This window comes from Ptychodera flava, chromosome 20, assembly GCF_041260155.1.
Source record: "Ptychodera flava strain L36383 chromosome 20, AS_Pfla_20210202, whole genome shotgun sequence".
Lineage (NCBI taxonomy): Eukaryota > Metazoa > Hemichordata > Enteropneusta > Ptychoderidae > Ptychodera > Ptychodera flava.
In genome coordinates, this window is record NC_091947.1 from 15699902 (window position 1) to 15726218 (window position 26317).

The 26317-nt window shown below is 39.5% G+C and overlaps 2 protein-coding genes across 2 annotated transcripts in view; both read right to left on the bottom strand.

The window, feature by feature from the left end:
* The window catches only part of LOC139120700 (regulator of G-protein signaling 12-like), a 35227-nt gene extending 23558 nt beyond the window's left edge, over positions 1-11669 (bottom strand). Inside the window, exons 1-2 of the mRNA XM_070685235.1 lie at positions 11390-11669; positions 10369-11201 (exon numbers count right to left, since the gene is read on the bottom strand). Coding sequence (XP_070541336.1) covers positions 10369-11201; positions 11390-11669 — 1113 coding nt within the window. The remainder of the gene's footprint in view (positions 1-10368; positions 11202-11389) is intronic.
* LOC139120144 (regulator of G-protein signaling 12-like) overlaps positions 1-26317 on the bottom strand; it is a 435920-nt gene that overhangs the window by 19837 nt on the left and 389766 nt on the right. The gene's annotated exons all lie outside the window — the stretch shown is intronic.

Consider the following 26317-nt stretch of genomic DNA (forward strand, 5'->3'; position numbering starts at 1 on the left):
AGATACCTACAACTTGGAGAAAAAGTATTAATTGAACAGAAATCACAGGACAAGTCAAGCTAATTGCTGAAATTACAGAAAAGCCAAATTATGCAAAATGAGACCGTGCAATTACAAATCACCTCTATTCAAGTTCACTGTGGGGGTAATAGCCGTATCGCTGACTTAGCCTGGTGGGTAATTAGCAAATATGAATATTTTAAACAGATATTAGCCATCACATGGAATACATCAGAATACCACTCATGACAACACAAACACAGAAGGATGGCTTTGTTCAACACATTGTGCCTCTAGTTTGACACATCAGTGGCCTGTGACACCTGTCTTCTCTTCGACTCACAAAGACTTGACACATTACAAGTATTATCTAAGGTTTACTCTGGGAAATTTCAAGATTTTTCTACACTAACTAAAAGAGAGTTCAGAAATCTTAATTAAAAGTTTGGCAAAGGCACACCGCTCTTGAAATTATTCTATTTCAAGTTTCATTCCTGGTCTGCCCCCAACAACCCTAGAATTAGGGTGACCTCATCCGACCTTGTCAATCAATTTGGAACAACAATCTTTGCTAACCTTGAGTGGATATGATCAACTTGATAACAAGCAAAATTATTACAATTTACATAGTCCAGCTAACGCCAGTGCAAGTCACAGATATTTGCATAATGTAACTTCATTGTAATCACAATAGGTCATTCCATTTTGTTAGGGTTGGACAGGACCATAAATGGGGTGACAAATGTAGGTTTGACAAAATGACCATAGATGTACTCTCTCGTCAATGGTTCTCCATGCCAGTCTCTTCTAATGAACTGATTAAAATTTTATTTGGCTGGCAAAGCTCTCATTCTACAATGCCAGTTACTGGGATGACCATGACGACTTGAAATGGCTGTCAAACGTGATCATAAACACAGGAAGCACACACAATGATCATTTCATCACCTTCTTTGTCAATTGCGAACGCTGGAATTCTTCTTGATCAATGTTCCAATATTCAATGCAACTTTCTCAAGGGCACTTGCCGTAAACCGACCATTCTGCTCCGCTATTCTTTTCACTTCTTCCTCAGCCTGAGTTTTTGAGTTACATCATCGACTCTACACCTTTATGATCACTTCTCGAAGGTTTTTATTCCGTAGAAATGTCAGCGTTTCAAGTGAATGACCTATGGGACTCTGAACAACCACAAAATTCTATCAGAATCTGTAGTGTCAATATAACGCTTGACGCAGTGTAAATCACTATCCAAAGGAGGTACCTTAGAGGCGAACAAAAACAGATGGAATTTGTGCATTCTGCTCAACAGCACCATGGGGAGTGCAACAATGGTCTCTCCGCTGCACACTATACTGGCTTCAAACACAAATAAAATTTGATGTGCTTTGCCATGTTTTGATAACGTGCCATACTGGACCTCTTGTTGGTACAATATGGGTGGAGCACTTCAACACAAAACAGCACCAGGTCCCAGTATTGATACCTAAAACTGGATGTAATTAAACAAACCCACCACTCCAAGCGTTAACTTCCCACCACTTCAGAGCTGAATGCCCAGTGTCAATGACTCTCTTTTTTTAAGACAAAAGAATGGGTCTCTTTGAGGCCCTAAATCTGGTGGTCTCAATGCCTTGAAGGTTGTGGTTTTCTAATTGGATTGCTCCCATCTTTTGAACTGCAATGCTATCCGCAGTCACATTCACTGTAAACCAGAGATTCACACGGAGTTAACACAACCATACATGCATTTCTGATCATTGAAAGTTGCTCAACTTTGATCTCTCACCAACACCTAGCTCTTTTGTTTGCTTAATCCCTTTGGAAATGGTGTCGTAGCTATTATTAAACTAAATATTCAGCGCGATAATCCTCTAGCGACTATGAAATATGCGGTGTCTATGGGAGCTTCAACAATTCAGGCCAGTATGCTCTGACCTTTGGCCACGATACATACTGACTGTACACTGGTTATTTTCCACTTGTGGGATTTCAATTAAAGTCTGGGCCCAGATTCCTTGACTTTCATTTCCAAATGTCTCAATCCCATCAGTTTGTTTTTTAAATGACTAAAGTGAATGTTCCTAATGCAATTTTGTCTCAGACGTGTTTTACTATTTTTTATTTCAACACAAATATATGTGAAAGTGTGGATTTCACAGCGAGTAATGCCTACCTGGGTTTCAATACCAACAAATTACAGGCTAACATGTAATTATGTAAGATTTGACACTTTATAAGTCCCCCTGCAGCAATACACTGCCCACACTCCACGGGGGTTTTGACATAGGTGAATTCAGCTAATTCTCCTTGCAGCAAGTTACCAGCCCTGCATACTTTTCTAATGCAGGTACCACCCACTACTCTCTCCAACACCGCATTGCAATGTTCATAAATGGCTGGAATTCTAAAAGTAAATCAGTCATAACTATTCCGCATTTGTTTGAATGTCTATTGCAAGGACACTGAACATCACAAAAATATTTATTTTTTCTCCCCATCAATTACTGACAGGGATGAAATGCCTAACCAAGAAACTATGTCTTGGAGTCTGGCTTTGGAGTATATGTACACACAGAGCTGCTTAATGTGTCTGCAACCTGGTTAGTTTGCTCACGGAGGTAAAAATCCCATGGTTTGCAGTGCTATATACATGGCAAACAAACTCACTAAACATAAATGTTGAACTCTCAGGAAGTCTGTAACAAGTTGAGACTCAGCGGGTCCCAACAATAAAACACAAATACTGTGATGTGAATGCAGGCATTGTGTCAATGATAACGTTCTGATCTGGTGTTAATTGAACCTAAAGGGGTAAATGCTTTGTCTTCCCACCTTTCTCAATCCCTGTCCCTTTTCCTGTTTTCTCTTGAAAAATAAACAGACAAACTGGGAGAAGCCTTTGTCTTTGAGTTGAGTGTGTGGGACAGTTACACAAACAAGTGTGTTGACACAACAACCCATGGCGCTAATACACAGAGTAATTATTTGACACTTTGGCGTTTTATCTTGTGTGGTTTTTGACACCATTGACTTGAGAAACCAAGAATTTGTTATTTTCATTTGTGCTTTACGGCTATAATCACGGGATTTGTGTGTGACATTCCATTGAAAGTCTACTTAATTATGTTACATCACTCACCCGCACAGCAAACACCCTTGAAATCTTAATATCGATAACACTAACAAGCAAGTAAATTCTAACGTAGCATTTTAGTTATCGTCATCAGTGAAAATAAATTCAGTTTAATCATGAACAACAACAGAATCAAAATTGCAGATTTTTGCTGTTTGTTTGAATATCAAACAAGGAATATTTTGCTTGGAGACAAAGGCACAAACAAGCCTGATAAGTGAGCCCTGCTGACAGTTACTTGCTGTACAACTATTAGTTTTGTGTGCGGGAGAAGTCAATTCAGTAGTCAAACACTTCTGTTGGCAGGTAAGCAGGTACAAAGTTTATCAAATTACCATGCCATTGATTGAGTGCTTTCCATTGTTTTGCGGCTAACCCCCTACCTCCACCCTCAAGTTAGAAACAATATCGTGTACTGTGTGACTTGGTGGTTGCTACGACAACACCTCGATAGGTCTCTGAAGATGTGTATAACATGTTAGGGTTATAGTAGTGGCAATTAAACGCGATGGCATTACGATTTCATCAAACACGCATCACCAGCCTGGACAGCTTAGGAAGGATTACTGAAATCCACCTCAATTTTATTCTGGATTTGTAATCTATATTTGGTTATTCTGACTGACTGACTGACTGCATAGCCTCAGCATCATCATACTGCATCAGGTGTAAAGGTGAACAATTGTCATCAAAATGTCCATTTTTAGTAAACTGAAAAAATTGTAGAAAATACATCTGCATTTGCTTTATATCTTTCAATCTGTTTTTCAAGAGTCAACATACTTCACAAAATAAATATGTTCAGATTTCATACGTTTCTAGTGGATGATTCTATGACACATTCACACAACAGCCGACATGCATATAAATGTACAAAATCTTATTTTCTACTGACATGTTTTTAGCACATTTTCGCTAAGATTTACACATCATCTATTCGACAAAATCAATGTACAAAAAGCTAAATGGTAACTTTTATGTAACTTCCGCTGGTTCGTTTTAACACTTTGCAAGGAAAGCTAAAGAAATCAGACAAGTAAACATCAAGTTTAATACCAAGAAGGTCAATGTGACATACACTGCTGACATACAACATCTCTATCACGGCAAATTAGAGGAGGAAATCATGATTATGTACATTTTTGAAGTACTGGTATTTTAAATGGTCCAGTCTTATAAAGTACACCTTACAGGACATGTTGTACTTCACTGATTTGACCAATATGACCCGGAGACTGAACGCTGTCTGTGCTAGGAAAATGATTGATTAAAATTGAAAGCAACCATTATTTACATGACTTTTTTCAATGTTATCACTGTATCAGATGAAAGACTCAATTACGCCAACAGACATGACATGCCATATCGAACAATACAATTTCTTTGTATACTAGAAATTTCAATAAGGGGACTGGAGTTATCATGGCGACCATCTTGAGGACCAGAATAAGGGCAAAATCAGCCATGACAGACAGTATAACCTGACCTGGCGGAACACACAATTATCCAGGCTATGAACACTGGCTTATGAATGAAAAGAACATATGTTACAGTGACGAGCACGTCAATATTGTGATAAATATGAAATTGATTATAGCCATATGTCAATCACAAGACAAAGGGTTGCAATGCGACTCAAGGGCAAGAAACGCTAGTGAAAACATGACTATGGGACAAAGACTATATGTATTTGCTCTGGTTACATAGGAGTTCAAATTATGATTATCAGAATTTGGTTGACCACGTACATTTGAAAAGAAACCTTCAAACTTACATGTAATATCACCACATGTAAATTCCTTTGGTTACTAGATATAGGGACCAGCCATCTCATAGTTATGTTGCCTATACACATCCCTGTACCCAAGATAAATTGTCTTATTTAATCCATCTACCAACATAACATGGCAAAACACTGGCTAAATAATGACAGCTCTGTTCAATAATCAATATCTGGATTGTGCAAATGTAAAAGCCGTGACTGTTGGAAATACAGGTCTCGCATAGGAACCATTTTCAGCGGCAGTGAATTCTGACAGACCAGAGTCCAAAATTCCTCACAGAGTTTGAGTTGATTTAGTAACTAGGTTTCTGATTTTCTCCCGAAAACGTAAATGTGGCACATCAATTTCCAACTCTTTGTTCAAAAAACGTTCTAGTATTTCAGTTCCAAACTGAAAATAAATTCAGTGACAATGTACTAGCATAGAGCTACCAAAAGAGTACAGTAGCTCCTTGGTACTACCGGTAGTTTACAGTGTGTTCAAATAAACACCTTTGCAACAGCACAAACTGATTTCTGCTTATCAGCACTTTCTTGATTTGTTACTGTCAAACGGAAATGATATCAAAAATTTGAGACTGTGGACCACAAGTACGACTCACTCTCACTACACATTTAAATATTCACACACATGTTGTCATTCACATGGACCACATGGAGGGACTGTGCATGGACTTATGGTGGCTTTTGCATGGTGCCATGCACCAGCCTGGAACAACTTAATCCAATTGAAACCAATTCTATGTCAATACCACCATGACAAGAGGAGGAGGCACAAACACATTCAAGAAACAAAGGCCCCACTTATTATGCAGAAGTCCTCCATGTTTTCTAAAGTATAGCACCTGGAAAGGAAAACTACACACAGCTTAGCACACTGATCAAGCTTTCCTTACAAAACAACCAATTCACACATTTTTTATCTGCACATTTTCCCAAGGATAAAGCCATCTGGTTTCATTTTGGCAGATTTGACCATCACCTGACAGTCACACGCTGGAGGAAAAATTCTCTAGCCAACCACAAATGAATAAAGCATGTGTTGTGACCGAGTAACAGCAATGGGGCAAAATGCTAGCAACAGGAAAGAGATTTTCTAGGACACTTTATTTGCAGAATTTTGTTTGATTGCACCTTTACAACCCCAACCTGAAGCAAAAGAACAAAGCAGCGATTGTGTTTCTTTGGCAATCACCATGGAAGATTTCAAGTGATACACATGTGAGCAAACTTGACTTTGGACCGGTAAATAACAACTCTCCCAACAGTTCTATTCAGGTCTCGGTTTATCCAGTAAATTTACACTTCAACACTGGATGTAAGTGTGACTGCTTTGAATGTTAGTCCATTTTTAAATTACCTCTCCCTATTGTTGTCAATTGTCCCACTTAAAATACATCAAGCCCACTGGGACAGAGCTTGGGCTCGCAGCAGTCGCAGGGGGTCAAAGGTTATAAATCAAAACATGCCCACCCAAAAGATTGTCGATTGTTGGATAAGAGGTGTTAGAAGAATCAGATTGTTTGTTTGAAGTTTACATATTCCAAGATAAGTTAAATAATGAAGAAACAAGCTCAAACTTATAGCAGTACCAAATCAACAGTAATTACAGTGTTAATTGCTTGGATCGGCTATCCTACTGTCTTGAGTGTTGCCAAAATAACAAAACCACTTTAGCTAATTATTTTGTTGGTTGTAATACCATCTGCACACATATCTGAGACATAGCAACTCCACATTGCCAAGGGATTCAACATAAGGTGGTGGAACGTTATCATGGTGGCTGATTTCTTGGTATGCGGCTAATTGTCTTCCAAGACAGCCCTTGTAGCCTGGAGCACGTCAATGGCCATTCTTTTTTGTACACAAGGCACACCAATCATCAATCTGAGCTGAACTTTTTACGGCTTTTGCTGGCGAAATGCCCCCTACAACCAGCACAATGGCTGGCTTGTGGAGTTCTAGCCAAGCACGGTCAGTTTAAAAGGATAATGAAAGAGTTTTGGGAAAGAAAAAAGAATTTGTGAAACAGTTAATCAATCAATCAATCAACTATGGTATCTGCAAATAACGTTAACTCAGTTAGTCTGGAAGGATTTACTTGTAAACTGATCATAGAGAAATTTAAACTTAAAATTCACATCACCAAGAAGTTTCTTTTGCCTATGCCAATATCCTGTACCACGGAACTAGCTCCATGCTTGTACCATGAACTAGTAGGGCCCCACGTAAATCACAGATTGCGTGGTTAAGTTCTTGCTAGCGAAAGACAATAAGTAACATTGACAACATAAGAGTAAGCAAACCTGATGAACCAGATGAGATCATCACTTGCAAGTCACGTACACACTTTCTTTGTGATTTTGTCCTTGTTGCCAATCATATAAATTACACAGCCAATATGAAGATCGTGAGTTCCTTGACCTGGAAACTGTTCAAGTGATCATATTGCTTTATTTATTCTTCTCATATATCCCTTTACATCAATGTCACTGTCAGCAATTTAATATATCTCCTTCGCACTTTACAGTGAATAATGACTAAATATTGACTATTTACCTACGCCAATCAGTAAAACAAAACCAGATAAAGACAACAGATGACATTAACTTTAATGTTTTATTTTATACGACCTTACGTTTATGATTCTTAGAAGTGCATCTTCTAAGTCCATTCTCTGATTTGACTAGCAAAAGAACCAATACACACTAATTTGATAAAATCCAACCTTTACAGTCCTGTGTGTGTGTGCTAACATTGCAATATCAACCGGACCAAACCTATGAAAACATAAACATGGTGATCTTTTCAAGCACCGGTGATCTTTGTGATTGCAAGAATTTTAATTACAATTGGTAATATTCCAAGGGTTGCCTTCACTGGCTACTTGAATTGAAACACACACGCTATGGATGTCCGTCATTTTCTAATCCCATTACCAAGCTATCATATTTTAGGTATCAAAAGGCTGTATGAGGTCCAAGAAGGGATCCTTGTTTTTTACTTTCAAAGATACTGCGACCATAAAGACAGCTTCAATTGATTATAAAACGTCTCATAAAAAATAATGACAACTGGGCATTCAAACACTGCCATCCCTCTGTGACAGTGACACTTGTACTATCAAATTATGTGTGATGGTATAAATGGCAACCATGAACAATTCAAAATTTTACAAAATTAAAAAGTTTTGCATTACAAATGGCTATGTACACAAATGGTACTACGAAACAATACACTGCTACGAATATTCATAATTTAGTCAAATCATAGTGAAAACATTCCCATGTACATGTACATACCATTAAAACAAGTCAATTTTGGTAAACAAACGTGAAATGTTTCCTTCATACATTTCTTGAGACGAACAAACTGTGAGTATTTAATTGTTTCAGCAAGATGACATAGCGCTGTCACAATTCACAGCTATACAGCAGACGCACATAAAACTCGACTTCGATTTGCATTTTTTACGACTGCAAATCGCTTTGTTCTGGTGAGAGACATCAACTGTGCTTACACATAAAACCTTTATCAAAAACCCCTGAGACACACAGTGGGTTGGGAAATGGGTGTCTGTCAGAAAATTGGAGAACTACTTGATGGGAAGACGATCCAAGGCCAATTTGAGCGCATGATAAAAGTGACAGCACTGACGTGACACACTTGATTCGAGCGGCCATGAAACTTACCATTTTCTGCACTTGGTACATCCTCAAAGTCGACTTTAGTGTGAAACACATTCTGTATTGATGGCAATGCGATACAAATTCGTCTTTGTTTCGAAACCTGCCAGTGCAGAGGAAAGGTTCTTTGCTGGCCACTTGAGCAGTTGTCGACAGCGTCTTCACTACGCTAGATTGCGCACTCAAGTATGCGCTAGGTGCTTTCCACACAATCGGGGAGTCATCAACCCAAAAACCCAAACTTTACAACAACGACTGCCCCGAAAGAATAGCCATAATTTTCATCAGCAGGACCAAGACAACCCTCCTTCCTGACCTCAAACAAAACCTGTCACAGCATAAATTGACCTCAAAAGTCACTCATGCTAAATTAGAAAATAGAATCTTGGTGGAGGTAGGACATCCATAAAACTACCTTATTGATTTCTTTCCTTTGACTGACCACATGATGGATTGCTCTGAAGAATTGGATAAGGACCAAGTAAGTCTGTCTGAACATGCATCTTGGCTCATCCCTTCAACAAATTCTGAAAGCGCCATAGAACTCTCTCCCAAGCCGTTCACCTCTAGCATTGTTAATTTGTTACAATGTATCTTTGATGGACTTCATCCCATGTATGTAAACTCAGTTGAGAAAAATAATGCAAAATAGATACTTTTACTTAAAATGTGAAGTTTCCATGACAAAAAAGAGAACAAAGACATTATTTACAGGAAATATTTTGAACAGACTATATAAACATGTAAATGTTTCACTATAAGTACCAGAGATGTCATGCTTTGAAAATGTATGTTGATTCAGCAAACAAATAAAAGACTCCTTGCTTTCCACTTCACTACCAAGAATAATCAACACATTATATTACATCAACAATAGCACTATCGTACCACTACAGAGCAATTCAGGATTCAATTTAGATTTCTCCGTCCCTGTCATGTCAAGCCAGACCCCCTAATTAAGATAGCAGCCTGTTTTTCAGCTACTGACATGGAAACAGGTGTTAAAAGTGTGTCAAGGTGAGTTTGTGTACGCTGTATATAAAGTGAACCATTCACAGACTTCCCTGTTCGCAAACACATTGATTACAAACTTGCCCGACACTCCAGCAACTTTATTAATTTTCAGTTAAAAACAAGAGACAGATTCTTGCAGATCTTACTGAGGAAGTAAATAACGCATATTTGAAGGCGAGTGTTGATAGTTCTACCATTCACACAGGAGTTTTGATGCCTACCTTTTCGGAAACAGATCTAGATTCCCTTAGGCAAAGACATTTTCAGTGTGTGTAGTTATTTTACACAGTCTTACAGCAACTGCCCCTAGGATGGATGGATTACACTTTTAAGCTCTGGTAATGGATACCGACTTGGGCGCCATTACCACGCTGAGCTAACATCGATCTAAAAACTTCTGCTTTTTCAATGAATTTGTCCAAAGTCTCGCTTTCAAACCTTTTTCTTTTCCTCCATTGTCATGCATAAATTAAAATTAACTTTATCAGGCAGATCTCATCACAATAATGTCGACATGAATGCGGCGATCACCTGCATACAAATTACTACCTGGGGATATTTGACCTCTGACCTGCAGCATCCAAATCAGAATGTGGGGAGAGTGAAAACAGCACGTACGCTGTGTACCCGATGTAGGGCAAGAACCTTCACTGGAAACTGTCAACTGACGACATAGCATTTTTTTGACCATCACTGAACAATCGCCTGTCTAAATATAATGTATTCGTTCAGAAAATGTTATTTCTTACCTGATTCTTCAGTAATATTCTACCATCCGATATTCTTCTGGCACTAACACCCTGGGTTTCTCTCTCAGCTGCATCCTTTTTGCTGCCAGTATTATCCACTTTGGCATACATGGAATGTCTGTGAATTCCAGTTGGGGGTAATCCTGTGGGTGCCCTGGCCATGGTTTTTGGTTCATCACTGTATTCATTTTCAGATACATGCTGTGCTCTATTCAAAGATTCCTGTGCATCATTGGAATCTACAGAATCTGAATAAACATTCATACTTAGCCTTGATACTGGCCGATCTAACTCCTGAGGATGGGTTCGTACGCGAGGTGAAAGTCGGGATGCCATATCGACTGAAGTCACATTTTTATGTAGGGCCTCTGCGGACAAATGCTGTTTCATGGACGAGGGATATGGAACATCAAATGAATTGTGCATCACATCAGCTTTTACTAACAGTCTGTTGGGAGTTGGAGTACCCTGTCCATCATAGGATCCATGCATATTTTTGGGATTATCAACAACTATGCGATCACCAGAGCCTGATCCATTCATACCCTCCGAATCTCGGCAATATCCTATCCCGCTGTCACTGTTACTGCTGTTGCTATTGCTTCGTCTTGCATCAAGCGGATACTCACCGCTCATGTATACCTGAGCACGCTGTAATTCGTTGACGTATAGACCGTTGTGCCGATCCTGGTACAATTTTGCCAGTGTCCGTAGAATGGGTTTGGCCGAACGCGGAAACTCTCGACATCCATTGGTTTCTGGATCCACGGCGCACTGGATTCCAAACTTGGCAGCTTTCTTTGCATGAACATTGTGAGCACAGATTTCAGGGTCTACCATGAATACATGACAAGAACTTCCAAATTCTCCTTGTCAAGAGCACCCATCTCATGAGCGTCTTCAAGTCCATGCATAGTTACAAGGCCAAAAAAGCGCTTATCGTCGGACAAACTCCCGTAAACGCCAACTTTTCAGCAGGGTAAACTACAACGATGGCACCGTTTGAGGTAACTAGTCTTACATCCCTGATGGTGATCTCCATCAAACACAAGCGTGTGGATCCGCTGTTCAATCCTCAGCCTCCTCACACATCCACGGATGGCTTGCAAACTGGCAGTTTGGAGGTTGGCTTCCGCTGGAATTTCTATTGATCCCAAGTATCCAACAACAACACTTAAATAAAGGTCATCCTCATCAAGTTCATGCTCAATGTCAAGAGGTATAGCAGCACTAACATGGGGCTGCAGTGATGGGTAAAGGATGCTTGAAACCTCCAAAGGCGACAACGGTCTGTGTATCATGGCCGGGTCTGGGGTAGACATGAAACGCCCAGGGTCATACTGCTGTTGAAAGTGCTGCTGTTCAAGTGTTGCTGTTGCAAGTGTTGCTGTTGCAGGTGTTGCTGTTGCAGGTGTTGCTGTTGCAGGTGTGTGCTGAGGTGTTGCTGCTGCTGTTGCTGGTGTTGCTGCTGCTGCTGATACATAAACTGCATCTGCTGCTTTGCAACTTGGTGTCTCTCTGAGTATTTTGGTTTGTTCTTTTTAGCTTTGGCTCCCATTTCCATCATCGAACCCCTTCCCAGTCCACACTTTGCGGTCATACAACTTATGGGGTTTCTTCAAGAAGACCTCAAATTTACCTGACTTGTTGTAGGGACTGAGGTGTCCCGGAGCCAGCCTTGAATCCTTGTCACTTTTCTCGTTCTCCTCGTCCTCGTCAATCTCCTCGACAGCATCTGTAGACACTGCACTTCCGAATAGAAGTTCCCCGGAAAGAGGTCCTCAACGACTTTGTCAACTCGACTCGCATTCTGACTCTGGTAATCGTTCGTCGGTGTGGGAGGCGTTCTGGTTTTCATTCTCGGGTGAGATCTCGGCCTGGGCCTGTTGACGACGAAATCGTCATCCGAGGAATCGCTGTGGTCGCGCCGTTGTTTTTCGGCTATTGTCAGTCGCAGCACTGCGGTCGACACTCCGATGAGTTTCACCACTTGCTCGTGCGAAAGCTTGGCGACGTTTTCCCGTTGACGGCCATCACATAATCGCCTGCCTTCAGACCCGCCAGTTCGGCAGGGCTTCCGCCCATAATACAGCTAAGAATACAAGGTGACTGACCCGACAGGGTGAACCCATACCCGTTCCGTCCCCTGGCGACTTCAACTGTCTTTAAGTTTGCCATGATTGGCCGCTTCTTCTTTCTTCTAGTTTGATGCATCTTTCATGCGAAAGTGTAGTTTGGCCAATCGATCAATCAATATCACTCTTGTTAGAGTACGACATGACGGTGTGGTGTGTTCACCTACACCCGAGTTACACGAGTAGAGTGCGACGTTTCAAATTCTCATTCACACAGGCGTCGACGGTTACATTCCGTACGTTACATACCAGTAGAAATAAACCCACTACGTTGAACTTATCCAAGCGAATTTTCAAATTTCCTCCGACTCTTAGCAATACTACTTACGTCATTATCCTTGCGACACACCACTGGCAGGTCGACAACAACTTTTGCTTACCTGCTTACCGACTCAAAACATCTGTGCAGGTTGTGTCAACATTGGGTTTTCCAAACTGTCAGACACGTTTTGAACCTTTAGCCAAGCCGTGATAACGTCTTCATAAAACCGGCGATTTGGCTGTACCATTATAGAGTGGTAACCGCCTTCCTTTCGCGTTCTCAGGCCAGCGATGTTGAATTATACACGGTTCCCAAATCGCGAAAATCGAACGGCCAGCTAAACATGGACGACAACGGTTGCACCACGTGACCAACAGCTCGTAATTGATTGGTGTAAAACTCTGGAATTTCATGCTTTACAATCATTTGACATTATTATTGTCATGCAAATCAACTAGATAATAGAAAAGCACTTGGTGCAAACTATTTTAAAAACAGGGAGGTGGGAGACTACTGCGTGAGAGAATGCAGGCAATAAGCACGAACAGTGGCAGTCTAACACGCGTGGAACGTCGGTAATTGCCTTTCATGACCAGATGTCGACATCAGTGTAGTTTATGCAAAGTGTGAATCACTCTGGGAACGAGTAAACGAGTCCGTCCGTGTCAAATGATTGTACCATGACAATAAAAGCGGAAACGTAAAGCATTTGTGAGATTTCATTTCGGAAAAGATAAATGAATAGAAAAGCATACAGTGGAGGAATATATTTTACATGAAATAATAATCGTGTTACAACAGCGAGTGGCAAGCAAGGGCGACATAAAGTGAAATAACTTGCGAATAGTTCTCAAAGGGGTTCTAAATGTTAAACATTTTAGCAAGCACATATCATCGAGAGAAAAAAATGGGTACCGTAATTACATGTAATTAGCCCTCATTTTTGGCCATCGTCGATTGAGACTATTGTTGCAGAAACTTTAATTGTTCTGTTTACAAATTGCATAAAGTGTAAGACGTTAAACTGTGAAAAAAACGAACTTTTTACAAAACTACACACAGATAGGCCTACATCCAGATGATAACCTGAGCCAAAATCCATCAAACATGATGTTCAGGTAGCACAACAGGTGCAACAAGTCTGTGCTTTATGTTGAAAGTACCAGCATCATCAGAGTCTATAAAGGCTGGAATTTCAATGAAAGCCTTATTTTGAATACATTTGGCTGTAATGTCACGACATTAGGCCCTATATGGCTTATCCGAAGATATTCTTTACAAAACCTATAGAAAATGTCAATGCATTTTTGTGGAGGGGAGTGCCCGGATTTCTTCAAATGCACCCATAACATTGTGTTGATAAGTGTATTACTTCAAAATGACGAATTAACAGGTATACCGCAACCCTTTTACCAGTAGGAACTAAGGAGCGTTCAGTTTTTACGGCCGGGGGGGGGGGCGAAAAATCTTGTCGCCGGTGTTCAAAAAAGATAGACCCCCCCCCCTGCATTTTTCGTGAAAAAAAAGGTGACCCCCCCTTTGTCAGACGAAAAAAATTGATGACCCCCCCCCCCCTGCTTAAAATAACTAAAACCCATATGTCAAATTTACCCGCATGGTTTGGATTTGAACTCCGGTACGCGGCGCACTTTATTCGTGTAGCAGAGATGCCAGTGCACAAACTTCTCAGCCACATCCATTGAAACGTCTGTTAATTAGGACGACTGTAAGGCAATTTTTAACTTCATTTCCATAGACAACTCATGTCCAGGACATTGTATAAAGTGAACTTTATTGGAGTGGTTCGCCAAAGGCAGCCCTCCGGTTAAGATGGTCATGGGCCATAACGTAAAGTCAACTTTATTCTAGTGGGCCACCAAAGGTGGCCCGCCGGTAAAGAGGGTCGATCATGGCTATTGCATAAAGTAGACTTTACTGGACAGGGCCGCTGAAGGCGCACGGCCATTAAGATTGCCGTGGGGTATTACATAAAGTCAATTTATTGGAGTGGGCCGCCGCAGGCGGCCCGCCGGTAAAGAGGGTCGATCATGGCCATTGCATGAAGTAAACCTAATTGGAGTGGGCCGCCAAAGGCGTCTGCCCGTTAAGGGGGTCATGGGTAATACATAATGTATATTTATTGTAGTGGCCGCCGAAGGCGGCCCGCCGGTAAAGAGGGTCGATCATGGCAATGGCATAAAGTGAACTTTATTGTTGGTATTATGTTTTTGAAAATGTGGTGACCCCCCCTTTCCTACCAGTGAAAAAGCGATGACCCCCCCTTTGCGGATTCCAAAATTTTGATGCCCCCCCCCTGGATTTTGCCGGCCCCCCCCCGGCCGTAAAAACTGAACGGTACCTAAATCGTTAAAATATTTCCTAAATGTCGCTCCGGATCAACTTCAGACAACAGTCTTTGATGAAGTGAATTCACGTGCTGTTTATCGATAGTCTGTTTATATTTTAATGAACGGTAATGTGTTCCAGATGTAAGTTTCACTTAAGATGTAAGATGTAGATGTTGTAGCCTCTATGTATGTACAATGCATAGCTAGACAGGCCTGATCTATGCATAATTGGGTCGAGGAGAATCTGATGTACCATGTGCATGATATACTGTCTATGATGGATATATTTGCCGCAGGCATCTTTGTTTTTCAAGGGGCATTTCTTTGCTTGGGAAACCACTGAATGTCGAGACTGTAAGTTTTATATATCTGGCAGATGTTGCTTATACGAAAATTACTGGTGATACTACTAAATCGAAGATCTGATTTCTTGTAGGATATGCTTCCGAAAATCGAAATGAATGCTCTGAAATGTAGATCGCAGCAGACAAGAAATACTTGAAGTGCCATCCTTTCGTTGATGTTCGGGGCACGTTGCTTTCACACTAATTATACGGTTGGGTATAGGGAGGGCAAAGTACAATTGATTATTGTCTGTTCTCTTTCGGGAAAAAAATGCAGATAATGAAGACTTATGAGATCTCAATGATGATTATGCAAACGAGTAGAGAATCACGCGACCTACGTTTGTTTGGTATATCGGGTTGTATATCGGCCGGGTTCTCTTTGAATTCATTAGTTGCAGCCATGAAAGGCACGAAGTGTACACACGACTGGAACTTATTGGTGACATTTGCATAAATTAACAAATATGAGTTCATTAGGAATATTCGAGGCGAAGGAAGAATGAAAGAACATACAATCTACACCTAATGAAAAACAAAACAATATAGTTTTGGGATATATTTCTCTCTTATCACCCTTCAGTCATCCTACTGTTCCTGTAGTGCACTTGTTCTATGTGACTTTCTGATAAGGAACAAATGCAGCGGCAGGATTTGAGAACCGAAAAAAGGAACTTATACTTCCTTTCAACTGTTCAGTAAACTTTTGAGCAATGTTGTATCAGATAACTGAACCCCCTCTTACACATTTGCGAGGAACAAGACAGGTAATAATTTATGTAACTGTAACAGTGTAACTAGAATTCTGTATTGGGGACAGTGGCTTCCCTGAATGTCATGCGTTTATGTCGATTGCTTCGTCGTTCATAAAAAACTTAAAGATGTAACGCTTACACTTTCTTTGACTTTCCAGCTCGATACATAAGTGTTCCATGCCCATATTTGTAGTAAGGTGATAGTGCCGGCAATAGATGTGATTTTCAAAAGATGACTGTGGTACTCACCCTCTTTCACGATGAGCTTTTAAATACAAAAGTTCCCGACTTGATTAGGCCTATACCGGCTCAGATATAATAAAGGCAAAAGCAGGCGCATACACAGATACAAAATCGTTTATGGCTGCTCTCTTCGCTGATCGATATACCTGGGTATGCCAGTACCAGGGAATTCACCCCGGCTGCAATACTTGTACTAATGGAAATACCAGTATTTATTGTATTCCTTTACATGCCTTATACAGATTAAGGTGGTCGAAGCCAGCACATAAAAGTTCATGTTTTTTCCAAGTTGCTGATGATACTGCGCCATTGAGTCGTTTTTCAGGAGGGGAATGCCATATTAACTAGCTTTCCCCGTATAGACCAATCTTCATGGTGTAGTTGAATAATTGAACCGAACATCGTATCAGTACTAGTAAAACTCGCGAAACTTCGTTCACAGAGAAGGTACAATGATATGACTCAAATCTCTTTCGTGTGATAGTTTTCGACATTTCAGTGTTGCAAAGCTACTCGAATCTTCTATCATCAGTTCTCATTTCGTGCTCGTCAAATTTTAAACTCCCGATCCCCACGAAATAGCATGATTCCCCACTCACTAAAAACGAATGGACGGACAAAGACGTTAGCCACTGGAGAAAAAGACAAAGATACTTACAGCGGTGATCTCAAGAGGGCGAACTACATAGAACGAAAACTTCTGCCGACAGCGAGGCTATTTCAGTGCTATTTTATATTCCTCTTGATGAATACTTTGTTTTTTATTGATAAGTTGAGGAGTAGCGTCGATGTTTTTTGAGGCTTAATTTTTCGCGCCCAGAGAGACTTAAAGGTAAAAGATGCCCTTGAATTATATTAATTCTCACTTCCTTTGAAAGTCTAATTCTCTCGTTTATTTTTTTGGAAAATGCTTTGCTTATTTACAGTTATGTTGACATGAATGTTCACGATGGTAGTGGACATGTGTATACGTGATTTGTTTCATGGATAAATATTCACTTTTAAAAATTCCTAAGAAATAAAACAAATGCGGAGATGACTTGACAAAAGCGTTGTTTTACAATTGGCAAAAGGCAGACTTGCGATTTGCCAATGACTGTATTTGTTCTGACAGAATATGATAAACATGGAGCTGGAAGGTATGAAGATCCTATACCACATACAACACACATAGTCGTATTATGTGTTACAGACAATAAACTATACTCAAGTAACTCAAAAGAAACCCTAAGTAAAAGAAGTCAGACCTTGTCACCCTTTATACGGACAGGGCTCGAAATTATATTTTTTTCCCTGTAGTCCACTTGGGCTTACGAGGCGCCAAATGTAAAAAAATTAATTTACACAATCAAGCTTTTTTTAGAGATAGAAAAGGTGGAAAATGTATATAGAGAGAGGAATTATATATATATATATATATATATATATATATATATATATATATATATATATATATATATATATACATATATACATATATATGTGTGCGTGTGTATACACACACACACAGATACATTGCCCCACACATATGTTTGCGTATGCATACATGTACATACATACATATAGTAAAAAATACGCGCACGCATATAGCGTATTCATTCTTACATGTAGAATACATACATACACACATACATAATAAGTACGCACATACATACATACATACATACATACATACATACATACATACATACATACATAGACTATAGAGCCTGGACAAGGGTCGAGCCTCGACGCGAAAAAAATTATATACATAGAACCTCGTTCTGACTTACTGATACAGCTGGACCTCGTTCTGACTTACTGATAGAGCTGCAAAATTTTATATACATTGAACCTCGTTCTGACTTACTGATAGAGCTGCAAAATTTTATATACATAGAACCTCGTCCTGACTTACTGATAGAGCTGCAAAATTTTATATACATAGAACCTCGTTCTGACTTACTGATACAGCTGGACCTCGTTCTGACTTACTGATAGAGCTGCAAAATTTTATATACATAGAACCTCGTCCTGACTTACTGATAGAGCTGCAAAATTTTATATACATAGAACCTCGTCCTGACTTACTGATACAGCTGCAAAATTTACAATACATAGCACCTCGTTCTGAATACTCAGACTCGATGGGGAAATTTTACATACAGCACGCTGGGAAGTTTTATACACAGACTCGATGGGGAAATTTTACATACAGCACGCTGGGAAGTTTTATACACAGACTCGATGGGGAAATTTTACATACAGCTAGCTGGGAAGTTTTATACACAGACTCGATAAGAAAATTTTACATACAGCTAGCTGGGAAGTTTTATACACAGACTCGATGGGGAAATTTTACATACAGCTAGCTGGGAAGTTTTATACACAGACTGGATGGGGAAATTTTACATACAGCTAGCTGGGAAGTGTTATACACAGACTCGATGGGAAACTTTTACATACAGACTCGTCTTGGATTATTAAAGTGTACTAGTGATGCTTGTGCTCAGAAAGCGTGATTGAACTCGGTAGGCCTCTCGCGCCGCGCTGGGAAAACACAGTATCGTCCGCAGGGCCATGGTCTAAGAAGGTACCATGGCAGGGCTGAGAATGACTCAGGCTAGGTGCAATTATTGTAGCCCATATGCCATGCGCTGGCTTTTCTGACCTGTTTTCTTTGCAGTGCTGGCCTGTAGCGGCTGCTGCTTCACAGCAACACGTTAGGAAAAGACCGCGCACAGCCCGGCCAGCCGCCGGCCGTGAGCTGCCTTTTTTGTGGCTAGACCCTGGCAAGACTAAAGCTAATACACGCATAGTGCTAGCGCTTATGCTATTCAAGTGCATTTGAACTTTCCGGTTTATTTTGTGCTAGCGACAACAATGACCGTGGTATTGCTATCACGAGAGATCACCACTGATCTGGCTGTTCGTAGAAGAAAGGACATGCGCTAGGCGTCGACCACACAGTGCTCGTTCACTGCAGGTCACTGCAGTCGGCTGTGCAACCTACTTTTGCGGTCTACAGAGTGAAGAGAATAAAGACAAAAATTTTATTTGGAAATTTTGGTGCAATAAACCCATGCACTATGATGGATGAATGCAAATTTGTGTAACAAGACAGCAATTCTTGGTCTTGGGCTTTCTCGGGGCATTCGACGCGAGGAGAACGGCGGTACACAGAGCAGGGTGCTTGGGTGTGTTTACGAGAATTAGAAATGATCAGACATTCCAATTCACCAGTCAATCAGCGACGCTCAGCCGATAGAGTATATGAGATTCATTGAACATGGCATGGAGGTAGAAAGAGATCTCTTGCGACCACCATGCCGTCTTTCATGAATCTCATATACTCTGTCGGTTTGAGCGTCGCTGATTTACTGCTGTTTTGAGTGTCTGATCTTTTCTAATTCTCGTAAACACAACCGTTGTATTAGGGACTGGTCAGTTTCTTTGGCCTAGGGGGGCGTTGGATTATTTTTTGCCGACGTTCAAAAAGTAGCTGAACCCCCCCCCCCCCCATTCCAACTTTCGAAAACAGGGTGACCCCACATTCCAACTTTTCAAAACAGGGTGACCCCCCCCTCTGTGAAACAAAGGTAAAACAAAAGGTGGAATATAAATTGAATAATTCAGTATATATATATATATATATATATATATATATATATATATATATATATATATATATATATATATATATATATATATATATATATATATATAATTTTTAGGGGTATATTTTCAACAATCAGTCATTCTGTGTTTTAATGAAATTGGTGTCATGTCAGTTGTAAGATAGGAACTTAAAAGTGTCAATTCTAAAGCTTGAGTACAGTATCCCGAGCTGTATGTATTCCAACTCTCTTTATGCATAAGCAGATGTCCAGAACTATTGTAAGGAAAATGTGATTGAAATATTAGTGCATGTTTCTTTCCTATACTAAATTCTCATAGAGAAAACAGAAAAGTATCAGGAACTTGCCATGCTTTTCATATGAAGGGCGTGCTGAAAAATATGTTTGATATTTTAAAGAAATGCGCCCAAGGGCGCGCGAAAAATGAAACTCAATGCTGGAATTTGTGGCTGGCACAATGCATTTTATGCAAGTATGAGCCCTTGTTGAACTTGAAAAACACACTGACCCCCCCTATTGGGCATTTCAAAAACATGGTGACCACCCCCATCACCAACGTCAAAAACAGGGTGACCCCCATGAATCCACCGGCCCCCTGGCTGAAGCAACTGACCAGTCCCTTAGCTACATGCTCGCGTGTACCTCCATGCTCCTTGTGTCAAATGACCCGAGGAAAGTCCAAGACCAAGAATTGCTGTCTTTTTACTCAAATTTATCTTCATCCATCATTGTGCATGGGTTTATTCGCTCCAAGATTTCAGTATTAATTTTTTGTCTTTATTCTCGTAACTGTGCAGACCGCGAAAGTTCGTTGCACAGCTGACGGACTGCAGCGGTCTCAGTGAACGATAGTTGTATGGATGACGCCGTTGTATGGTTGACGAGTAGCCCTGCGTACAGATCTGTGTGTTCCCGGCGTTATACGGCCTCCACCACAGCCGGGAACACACAGACATGTACACGGGGCTAGGCTACGAGCAGCCCAGATCAGTGGTGATCTCACCTGATAGCAATACCACGATCATTGTTGTGGCTAGCTTACTAGATCAAAATAAACCGGAAAGTTAAAATGCACTTGAATAGCACAAGCGCCAGCACTATGCGTGTATTAGCTTTCGTCTTGCCAGGGTCTAGCCGCGTACAATACCGGGCAGAGTTCAATCACGCTTTCTGAGCACAAGCATCACTAGGTATTACACTTAATCCAAGACGAGTCTGTATGTAAAAGTTTCCCACGGAGTCTGTGTATAAAACTTCCCAGCTAGCTGTATGTAAAATTTTCTTATCGAGTCTGTGTATAAAACTTCCCAGCTAGCTGTATGTAAAATTTCCCCATCGAGTCTGTGTATAAAACTTCCCAGCGTGCTGTATGTAAAATTTCCCCATCGAATCTGTGTATAAAACTTCCCAGCGTGCTGTATGTAAAATTCCCCATCGAGTCTGAGTATTCAGAACGAGGTTCTATGTATATAAATTTTTGCAGCTGTATCAGTAAGTCAGGACGAGGTTCTATGTATATAAAATTTTGCAGCTCTATCAGTAAGTCAGGACGAGGTTCTATGTATATAAAATTTTGCAGCTCTATCAGTAAGTCAGAACGAGGTCCAGCTGTATCAGTAAGTCAGAACGAGGTTCTATGTATATAAAATTTTGCAGCTCTATCAGTAAGTCAGGACGAGGTTCTATGTATATAAAATTTTGCAGCTCTATCAGTAAGTCAGAACGAGGTTCAATGTATATAAAATTTTGCAGCTCTATCAGTAAGTCAGAACGAGGTCCAGCTGTATCAGTAAGTCAGAACGAGGTTCTATGTATATAATTTTTTTCGCGTCGAGGCTCGACCCTTGTCCAGGCTCTATAGTCTATGTATGTATGTATGTATGTATGTATGTATGTATGTATGTATGTATGTATGTATGTATGTATGTATGTATGTGCGTACTTATTATGTATGTGTGTATGTATGTATTCTACATGTAAGAATGAATACGCTATATGCGTGCGCGTATTTTTTCTATATGTATGTATATGTATGCATACGCAAACATATGTGTGGGGCAACGTATCTGTATGTGTGTGTATACACACGCACACATATATATGTATATATGTATGTATATTTATATATATATATATATATATATATATATATATATATATATATATAATTCCTCTCTCTCTATACATTTTCCACCTTTTCTATCTCTAAAAAAAGCTTGATTGTGTAAATTAATTTTTTTACATTTGGCGCCTCGTATGGGCTAACATTTTCTGAAGTTGGTGGCCCATGCATTTCCCTAATAACCAGGCAAGAAAAGACCAATTTTTCAAGACTCTGCCAATGAAGTGAATTTTCTGTTCATTTGATTTGAATACTTGCCCACCTTTAATACCCAAAGGAAACCAGTAATACCGTATGAATTGGACAGCAGTGACAGCAGTGACACTCAAAAGTTTGGTTAGCTATTGACAAATCCCTTTCATACTCAGAGCTGTACACAAATTTTGATAGTCGCCATGACAACGACTTTCGCTCAGCCCAGTGCATAAGACATACACTGTAAAACACAGGGCTAATAATCGAGCATGGACTTTCTGTGCAGGGGAGGAAAAAATAATGATGTAAATGTAGTGAAAATGCATTTCCATTGGCCATCATTTCCTGTGCCTGTCAACCAAGTACATCAGTTCAGGTATTAAAACTTTGTTGCAAAATTCCACTGTACTGTCCTCTTTGCAATTTGCATAACAAAGTCATAGCTGCTTTTCTGTGTCCGTCTAACTAGCTGGGTTCAGCTCTTCCCTGAGTGACCGACTGAATTTCATGTCCCAGGCTTTGGTAGTCCGTGTGGGCTACCATTTTATGGTCTTTGGTAGCCCCTGGGAAAAGTTGGTGGTCAGTGGACGCGGGACTACCGCTAATTTCGAGCCCTGTAGGGAGCATAAAAACACGAAGGAAATATAAGGGCTCGTGCGCCACCTCGAATCACCGAGTTTCATAGTTATGCTCCTATATATTTTTCCTCGAGGAAAGATTAACCCTTTGAGCACTGTCATTCCCCCCCCCCCCCCGAAAATGACAGGACAATTTTTTTCCGTGATTTTGGACCAAATAGACAGTAATGTTCATGGGCTACACATTTTGACCAAAATTTTGAGAAAAATCTGAAAATAAATTATCTAGATCTGAAAGAAATTGTTGGCGTTAAATTGTATAAAGACAACAAAAATCGACTTTGGTACTCAAAGGGTTAAACTATTCTCTTTCATAGTCAAAAACAAAAACCTGGGGTCACTGGGCAAATTTTGGTGGTGTAGACATAAAATGTACAACTCATCGAGATATTCTATTTTCATCCGCAATTTTGTATAATTCTGGTTTTCTTGATTTGAATGACCGAGAAAAGTTAATGTATATCTTTGCTCACAAAGATAAACTACCTCTTGGAAAATTTATTTCTTGTACTTTAGTTCCTCCCCCAGTAGCAGCTTCATCCAGTGTTTGTTGGAGTCTGTATCTTTCAGTTGAGTTGTGTAATTTTTGCCTTACAACACTCATTGAGTGTGTTGTTGAGCAATAAAGTAAAGTAAGGTAAAGTATAAATATTTGAAATTCAAAATGGCCGAGATACCCTTTTTTAAAGGAAATAGATATCAAAAACAGGCCCAATGATCAGTATCATTCAAGGTAAACGAAATATTTACCAGTTCCAAGAAAAAAGAAGACAGTGAATTCGAAAGCATTATCTACTCTGTTGGCTATAAAATGAGGCCACACTTGCATGACTTGTGTCTAATACATAAACTGCGCTTGGGGGCGCTCATCCGGCTGCCACCATCATACCTACGGATGTAAAAAATAGGAAGTGCACACCTCAACACTGACAAACTTACACTTTTGCTAAATTGCTCAGAGAAATTTTAAAACTATTTTCTTTCCATATCCAGAATAAAACTACAAGACCCCCTGAAAATTTTGGTACAAGAGAAACATGATACCGAAAGTTCACCGACATTTGAAATTCGAAAGGGCAGCTATCCTTGCAATTGTGTCTACCTCAGAAGAAAAATTAATTTTTCACTTTCCCGAACGAAGACAGTGAAACAAGCTTCATGAGTCCCTATGAGTCGTAGATTAGAGCGGTGTAAAATTTGTGAGTCAGAATATTGCCCCTGAGACACATTAAGCCAAATGGGAAAACTATTCTGTGGGAAGGAGTCATCTGTACCTAAGAACTTGCATGTAATTTTTCGTGTTTTCTGCCTTATCACGATTTGAACTATTTTGGGATAATTGGATTTTTATATTTTTCAAATTTCTCAAAAGTGTTAGGTGCCGTATAGCTGAATGTTGTAATATTGCAAATTACTCATAAAAACATAGGGCCAAAGTCCCTGAAGCTACTATAGACATGGATACAAAATTAAGTATTTCCTGACTGTATGAAATTATCTCACTAAGGTCATCCTAGGGACATGTAAACCAAATATTAAAGCTGTCTGACCAGCGGTTTTGAAAAAACAAGCGACTCAAAAGTTGACAGAGCTCTGCTGTGTTATGTAGAGAATAACCTTTTGTGACACATGTATTGATGAAGAAGGTGGATATCTTTGATAGCTCATTTCAGGATGGCCTGACCAAAAATGGAAAAAATTCCTGTAAAATACAGATTTGCATATTTCATCAGACTATATTAGTCTATAATAGCAAATAAACGAGAGTTAATTACATTCTAATTAAAGTAAACAAGACTTGCTTAAATCAAGATTTACGTCATAGTAAAACAGCATATCTGTCAGGTTATAAAGAATCTTGAGCTGGCTTTCTTTTAATATCAGTATTTTCATCCTATTAACCAAGCACATTTTAACTTTCAAATTAACATTGTAAGTAAGTTCTGTTGAATAAGTTGAGACTGTCGAACTCAGAGAAAGCACACTGAAGAGACAAATGTTTGTAACTTAAGAAGTTCAAGGTCATCAAAAGCATTATAAGGAATCATGTTACACTTTCATTGCACTGTTTACACATATTGCATAATTGCTATAAATAGCACATGAGGAATCTTACAGCCCAGCTTTACCATAAAAACCCTATCACTTTGACCACTCTTTTAATTGACCACTCTATTTTTTCCTCAAAAGTAATCTTATTTTATCCTTACCAAGTCAACCATAAATGGAAATTAGAACTTTCTCTATCTCTATTTATTTGACCACCCTATCATGACAAACTATTATGAGCAATTTCTTTTAGATAACATAAATGGTAGTTCAGAATATATCAAAGTTGGGATTCAGGAAAGTTGCCTTTACATGTTTTAATCCTCCAAGATGGTAAGCATTTCACTATGAACTGTCAAAAAAAGTTGAACTTTCTGATAATTCCACACTAAAATTATTTTGGCTTTGATGATTTCCTAATTAATTCAATTATTTAAAATCATATTAATTATTTTTTTCTGGGTGAATTGATAGGGTTTATACAGTACAAGAATTACATACAATGTAAGTCAAATTTTGACCAAAAATGACAAAAAAATTCCTTAAAAATACACATTTGCATATTTCATCACAATTTGAACAAATCTAAGTTGGGTTATCCCTAGGGACCTGTATACCAAATAACAAAGCTGTCTGACCAGCGGTTATGAAGAAGAAGATTTTTTACCAAAAACACCTTTTTTGGCATTAATTTGCCTATTTTCAACAATATCAAAAAATTAAAAAAATTAGTTTCTCAAAATCATATTTTTCATCTACACAACAAATATCAAATCAGTAAGTACTGCGGTTCTCAAGATATTTGAGTGGACGGACGCCTCACAAACGGACATACATACATACATACATACATACATACATACGTACAGACTGACGCCGGACGGATACCCATCCCAATAGCTTCTATAGACTATAGTCTATAGTAGCTAAAAGTGTCTAATGCAAAAAGAAAAGCAGATGAGATTACATCTGTAGATTAAATCGACATTACTTCATCATCCAATTATCCCAAATTAGTTCCAATCGTGTTCCTTACACCACATCCTCTTTGTTCTAAAAATGGACTTATATCAGCGAGTGCAAGGATCGGGACACATGGACTCCTGATTAAAATGTGAAAGCACAGTAAGTGTAATCACTTTCTTTCACGATTGCTCATATATTTTTAGTCATTTTTTTAGTTTGTGTTTGCTTATTTACTTATCTCTTTATTTCTTTTGTCTGCATGTTGTTTGTCATTT